The sequence below is a fragment of the Theropithecus gelada genome, chromosome 9, assembly GCF_003255815.1.
Source record: "Theropithecus gelada isolate Dixy chromosome 9, Tgel_1.0, whole genome shotgun sequence".
NCBI lineage: Eukaryota > Metazoa > Chordata > Mammalia > Primates > Cercopithecidae > Theropithecus > Theropithecus gelada.
In genome coordinates this window covers 19466505-19473470 of record NC_037677.1, presented here as the reverse complement: position 1 = coordinate 19473470, position 6966 = coordinate 19466505, and the positions used below count along the sequence as shown (strand labels likewise).

The 6966-nt window shown below is 51.7% G+C and overlaps 1 protein-coding gene across 1 annotated transcript; it reads right to left on the bottom strand.

The window, feature by feature from the left end:
* Positions 1 to 1272: 1272 nt before the first annotated feature.
* On the bottom strand, positions 1273 to 6221 carry LOC112631832 (golgin subfamily A member 2-like). The gene is given in 14 exon segments (XM_025397340.1): positions 1273 to 1315; positions 1317 to 1464; positions 1556 to 1721; positions 1816 to 1916; positions 1998 to 2100; positions 2189 to 2407; positions 2669 to 2731; positions 3159 to 3268; positions 3353 to 3575; positions 4618 to 4698; positions 4908 to 5293; positions 5679 to 5763; positions 5956 to 6062; positions 6170 to 6221. Coding segments are annotated over 14 exon segments (1845 nt in total). The 5' UTR covers positions 6180 to 6221.
* Positions 6222 to 6966: the final 745 nt, after the last annotated feature.

Here is a 6966-nt window from a genome sequence, read left to right as displayed (position 1 = left end):
GTGCTTTTGCATGTATTAGTTTATAATAATGTTTGTTATTATTTTTTAAAGTGTTTTCCATTCAAGGAAAAGAAGTAAATTCCTATGTCAGAGTCTTTAACCAATGTGGTTGAAGACTAGGTATTAGCCAGAGAGGTCTAGATGGTAAAATCAATCTTCTAGCCTCAAAAAAGCTCCATGAACAGAGAAGAATGCCAGGTGTCACACAGCTGTCCTGCACTCTAATTCATTCTTGACTAGAGCCTGTATGCCTGTTTCAGGGACATTTAAACTCTTAAAGAATTTCTTATAATCTTTACTAAATACCTTAAGAAGAATGCCAACCAGTGCCCTTTTGTTTTCTGGGACATGCAGTCATGTGATTGAAACAGGTAACATGAACTCTGACTTTAAAATGTATTATAGATATAGATGCTCTAAGCTTGGAAAGGTTTTCCACGTCCACAGTCAATGATGGAAGCCTTTCATTTCTCAGAAATAATCCCTTTTTAGATCATCAAAAAAGGGTACAACGGCCGCAGCTCATGATGCAATATCGTCATGAGCCCAGAGCACATACAAATCCTAAGGGGACTACCATAGTACAGCGCTCACTCTTGGCACCGGAACAACCGAAACATACTCTATTCTGCACACACCTGCCAGAGCAGGCCATTTTCCTCCTCTGTGAGATTTTAAAAGCTCCCCAAAATGTTATTACTCCCATCCCCAAGACACAGAAAATAAGGGAAGGGCTGTTTACAGTTCTTGGCCTTTAAACAACTCTAAATGTCAGTCCTCAGAGTGGCATATTACAAAGTAATAAACAGTGCACGCTTGAGGGCAAACCACATATTGAGCTAATGAAGACATCACCATGATTAGAATTTGATCAAACATAATAGCAGAACATAAGCCAATTTTACCTGAATTCTGTAATGAATGTACATGCTGCAATAACATTAAAAAAGCATGGCGGCCTATTCCAAACCCAAGAATAGTTTTGTGCAAATAGTGAGTCTTTGCGTGTTTGAATTCCCACCATGTAAGGGCAAACTCAATATGCATTCTCATGACCTACACTTATCAAATTAAAAAAGAAAAATGCTAAGGGATGCCAGAGTGAACATCAGGGAAAGACCCACTCTCCTTTAATTTTTTACAAATAAATGTAAACTATAAATTAGAAACACAAACAATCATGAGTGGCTCCAACGTTCGAATGAAGTAAATGAATTGTGTAGGAGATTAACCCCATCACTTTTTTTTTTTTTTTAATTTCTTGGCCAGCTCTTAGATGATGGTGATGTTTAGCTCCCTGTTCTTGGCAGCCTGAAAAGAATGGCATGAAGGGGTTGCTGTCCAAGTCTGGGTGCTCCTGGGGGTCCTGCATCTCAGGAAGCAGCTGCATGAGCTGCTGTGCAGTGGGGTCGTCGTGGGGACAAACCTCCCTGGCCACTCCTGGTGCAGGCTCCAGGCTGTCAGCTCACCTCACAAAAATCTTCGGAGAGAGGAGAGTGGGCATCTGAGTGCAGTGGAGCATCCCCTGCTCCTGCCTGCCCGCCCCGCCTGAGGCCTCTACTCACCCCGCTGCTTGTCAGCAGCCCCGGGCTCCGGGGGGCTTGGGCACCTGGAGCGCAATCATCAGCAGGGTTCTGGGCAGCGGCCAGGAATTTGCCATGCCCCTCTTTGTGGTTGCTGCCAAGCCGCAACACCAGATCCTGCAGCTCCAGCAGTTTCACCTGAAGGGAGGGGTGCTCAGCTGCACGCCGGTGCCAGTGTCCTCGCCCACGCCCACGCCCACGCCTACCCCTGCAGAGATGCTGCACACCCTACCTTCATCTCCTCCTTGTCCTGGGCCAGCCTGATGATGTCCCCCTCCTGGTGCTGCATCTTTGGCACTGCCCTCTGGCTCTCCTATGTTGTGATGTACTTTCCTGCAGGAGGACAGGGCTCAGATGCTGGGGCCCCTCCAATGGCCTTACAGCTCCCCCTGCCTTCCCTGGCCTCTCACTCACTGACGGTGTCTGTCTTTCCCACTAGGTGGACGAATCGAAGCTCAAATTTCTCCACCCGCTCCTTCACGTCCGCTTTCTCCTTCAGGAGGTCCATAAAGCCACTCTGGGGCCAAAATAATGGGGTCACATGTTGAGAGCAACCTGCTCTGCCCTGCCCCCATCCTTCTTGGCCCATGTCAGGACTCACTCACCTGCAGCTTCTCCATGGCCCCCTGCAGGGCCTGGTGGGTCTGCCCACACACAGACTCACCCTCAGTCCCTGGGGCTGGGGCCACTGCCTTGGGCTCCTTCTGGGCCAAGGCCACAAGGTGAGTCAGGCACTGGCACCACACCCTTTGCTCCTTCAGCTGCCCACATAGCCGTGCCTGTTTCTCCTGGGCACTGGCTCCAGCGGAGTTGAAAAATGCCACCTGAAGGCAAGAGGTGAGTATTCTTGTAGGGGCATCTACAGAAAAAACGGGGCAGGGAGGTGGAGCGCAGCCCCTTCCCTTGGGGCCTCGGAGAGTGCACCTGTTGGTGAAATGCACAGGTGAAATGATGTCTGACCACTGGCACCCGGAAGGGGTGAGGGCCCCCAAAAATCAGAAGGTGGGGAAACCAAGAGCATAAAGGGGTCTGGGAGGGACCACAGAGGAAGGTGGCAAAGCGAGAGCAGGGGGAGTCAGTCTCACCATTACCTCCCGGCTCTCCAGGTCCTCCAGGATGCTCAGCATGGGCCAAGGCACCTCCTCTTCCTCATTGTCCAGATGTCCTCCTCCATCTCCTGTGGAGGGCGGACAGAGGGGTCCTCAGACAACCCGACAAGGGAGGTACTGCGAGCCCACCTCTGCCTTCACCCTCACTGTGTAACCCTGAGCCAGCCCCTCCCCAGAAGGGAATGAGCTGCTGTTCTTTATTTTTACTTTTAAGAACCAAGATCTTGCTATACGGCCCAGGCACAGTCCCACTACTGTCGGTGTTGCAGTTCTGACCTGCTCCCTTTCTGACCTGGACCAGTTCACCCATCCTTAGGCAACCTGGTGGCCCCCCAATCCTAGGAGGTCACACTATTGATGCCGAACTTAGTGCAGACATCTGGTGAGCATAATGACCAGCTGTTCTAAAGGTCTCTTCCAACTCCTCAATCCTATGCTGCTAACAGTCCCCCTTTCCTTCTGGGGCTCTCTCCTCTTCCTCTGAGCGGTCTCCTGTACCTTGCCCAGGGAGTGCCATGAGGCTCAACTGGGCCTGAAGCTGCTGGTTCTGCTGGCTGGTAGCTTCCAGGCGCTCCTAAGGGGTGAGGAACGAGAGTGAGAAGGCACGGAGGTTGCCAGGTCATCCCCCTCAAGGCCTCATCCTCAGCAGTTCCCTCTCCTGGGTCTCCTGCAACTTTCGGCGGGCCATCTCAGCCACCACTTTGCCCTGAGCTTCATGCTGCTGCAGCTGGTCCATAAGCTGGGTCTGCAGCAGTAACTGCCTGCGCAGCGCCTCCTTCTCAGAGACCAGCTGCTGACAGGCAGCCACATACTGGCGCAGGTGACCCAGGAACTGGTCTCCCTGCTGCTGCAGACTCTGAGCCTCTTGGTTCTTCAACTTCACCTGCAGGAAGACCATGGGCATAAGGGTACGTGGTGGCTGGCTTCCAGATTCTGGGCCCATTAATAGGGTACTGAGGACTCTGTGGGGCTCTGTCACCCACCCACGCCCCTGGCCCCTTGCTCCAGGCCTAAGTGACTGCCTCCCTTTCCTAGAACCCCATGCCTCCTTCGCCAGCCTCAAATCTTACACACTTCTTCCCACCATTTAAACTGTAGGCCACAGGCTGGTGGAAAAGCAGAGGGAGCCAACCACCATCTGCTAAGTGTGCTTACACGCCTAATGCTTTCCATGTATTATCTCATCTAATCCTCAGCACCTCAGCAAGGAAAATGCTAACTTCCTTTTGAAGTTGAAGGAACAGAGATTTAGAGATGCAAAGTAGTTGAATGGTGACTAGTGGAACCGAGGCCAGAATCCAGTTTGAATCTAAGGAGCCTTTTTTGTTTTTGTTTTGTTTTCTTTTGAGACAGAGTGTCACTCTGGCCCAGGCTAGAGTGCAGTGGTGCAATCTTAGCTCACTGCAACCTCCACCTCCTGGGCGCAAGCGATTCTCATGCCTCAGCCTCCTGAGTAGCTAGGATTACAGGCACGTGCCACCATGCCTGGCTAATCTGTGTGTGTGTGTGTGTGTGTGTGTGTGTGTGTGTGTGTGAGATTTCAGTAGAGATGAGGTTTTGCCATGTTGTCAGGGCTGGTCTCAAACTCCAGACCCCACGTGATTCTCCAGCCTCAGCCTCCCAGTGTTGGGATTACAGGTGTGAGCCACTGCGCCTGAAATAAGGAGCTTCTTATACCACTGACTCTCCCCCTATGATTGGGGAGCTCCATGCCTAGCTGGGATGATGATGTCCACACCTGGGAGGAGCCCAAGGCTACCCATCTCTAAAAGTCAGAGGGCAGGAAGCAAGAAACAGTCACAGGACTGCCCTGGAGGGCACTGGGGTCACCTGTCCCCAGGCTGGAGCTGCCTTTGGCCTTGCACTTCCCCTCCCCAGAGGCTGGTGCTCACTTGCCAGCCCTTCTTGGATGGATCAGAGGTTACCCTCTCCTTCAGCTTGCTCAGCTTCTCCTGCAGCTCCTTTACTTGCTGCTCCAACTGCAGTGCACTCTTATTCTGGTTGTTCTGGACAGAGAGAAGCAATCAGCAGCCACCCACCACAGCTGGAGACCCCAGAACTTGGTGTCTACCTCCCATGGCACCAGGAAGCTGAAGGCAGGTGCCTTTAGAGTTACCATTTCAAGTGAGGGCTACACTTCCCCATTTTACATGAGGGGAATCAAAGGCCTGGAGGGTTACGGAGGAGGGCAGGCACCCCAGGTGGGGCAATGCACCAGCTCCTCAAAGCTGCTCTGTGGCTCAGCCAGCTGCTCATGGAGCTCTTGGTTCTGAGAGAGTGCGCAGTTGACGGTGGTGCGATTCTGAAAGGTTTGCATGCGTGTCTCTGCCTGCTCCTCCCAGAGCCTGGCTTTCTGCTCCAGCTCCAGCAGCCTCTCCTCCCGCTCCCGCAGCCTCTCCTCCCGCTCCCACAGCCTTTCCTGTTCCAGCAGACTCTGCTCCTGCTCCCAGTTCAGGTGACTCAAGCCTTGACTGTTTTGCACCTGAGCTTGGAGCTGTCCTGCCAGACTCTCCAGCTCCTTCCTCACATGCTCGGCCTCAGCTTGTAGGTGCTGTTCCACCACAGAGGGCCCTGCTGGGGGCTCCAGGGGTGGGGGTTCAGCTGAGAAAGGAAGCAGACAACAAGGTCCCCTGGATTCTCAAAAACAAAACAGCAAATAAAAGCCCTTCTCTTGGTGCACAGCTCCTCTCAGGCTCCCCAAACTTGGCCTCACTGCTAATTATTCCTCGCACTGGGATGGTAGCCCATCTTCCAGGCCACTTTCAGATAGCAAGCCCTGTGGGTGGCTGACAATGGGCAGTCCTCCCTGTTTGCTGATGGGGACACTGAGGCTCATGGAGATTACAAGACTTGCCGTCTCCTGGCACAGACCTCTTTCCCTCTGCCTCAAAGCCCTTCCATCCACCCACCTCCCTGGGGCATTCTAAGCCACCCCCACATCCCTCTGATGCCAGTCCTGCTCCCAGGCCATGACAGCCCATCTTACCCATCTAGTTTATGAGTTCAGCCAAGCTCCCCTCCAGCTCCTGTACCCGATGCGTGTCATGTTTCTTCTCCTTCGATGTGCAAACCTGTCCAAAGCACGGGGGAAAGGGCCCTGCAGAGAGGGACCGGTGGCTGGACAGGCTACCATCTCCCTCTCTGCGTCCACCTCCACAAAGCCCAGACCCATGACCGTACTGGCTGTACTATTCCCATTTTACAGATGCCTAGAAAGATCCAGTGACCTATCTAAGGTGGGGGGCTTAAGGGTCAGGCCTCACCTCCTCTGACATTTTCCATACCCTCTGCTGCCACTGGGCCATCTCTCCTTTTAGATGTTGAGTATATTCATCTCTCTCTAGCTGGGCTTGTTTAAGTGATTCCATTATTTGCAAGAATGGGCACAGAAGTTAGGAAGGGCTGTCCCTGCTCCTCACCTGCTTCTGGCCACCTGGGGTCATCTTTCTTCCACATACCTCCCTGTGCGAAGCCTCACCTGTGTCATGTGTGCTTCCAGCTGTGGCCGCGCCTTTATGGACTGCTGTAACTGCCGCTCGAGGACTGCTTCACGGCGGCTTGAGGACTGGATGGTGAAGAGTGAGAAGTTTCTGCCTGGGGAGCCCGGGTTGTTCTACCCAGTGCCCCTTAAAAGAGCTAGGGCTACGCTCAATATACAACTTGGTCAGTAAAGGGTCGAGGCATTTCTAAGCCCATGGCCTGGTTTTTAAAAGAACTCAGTACAGTTGGAAGGGACAGGGAAAAAGACTGAATTTACAGCTGGCTAACAGAGGCCCAGAGAGAACAGATAATATTGCTATTGTTATTACTACCACTATTTGAACCATTATTGAGTGCTTCACCAGGCACCATGCTAACGATCCCATTCAATCCTCACAACCACCATATGAGACAGTTACTATGATTACCTCTATTGTGTAGATGAAAGACATGGAGTATTAGAGGTTAAGTGTTTGCCTAAGATCACTTAGACAGAGCTGGGATTTGAATACCAAGATCTATCCTATTCTCTAAGCCCATTTTACTTGCTGGGGGTGGGGGCACAGATGGGAGGAAATTAATCTTTTGTTCACTGTTTGAAAGGATGATACATTCGCATAGTCCAAAACTCAGAAGACACAGAAGGAAAGTATCTCCCAGCCACCCTGTTGCTCTCTGTTGAATTTTTTACAAATCCTTGCAGATATGTTTTATGTATATTATCATAGTATGCACACACACACACGTTCCCCCTCTCTACACAAATGGTGACATACTAAAAGTACTCTTCTGTA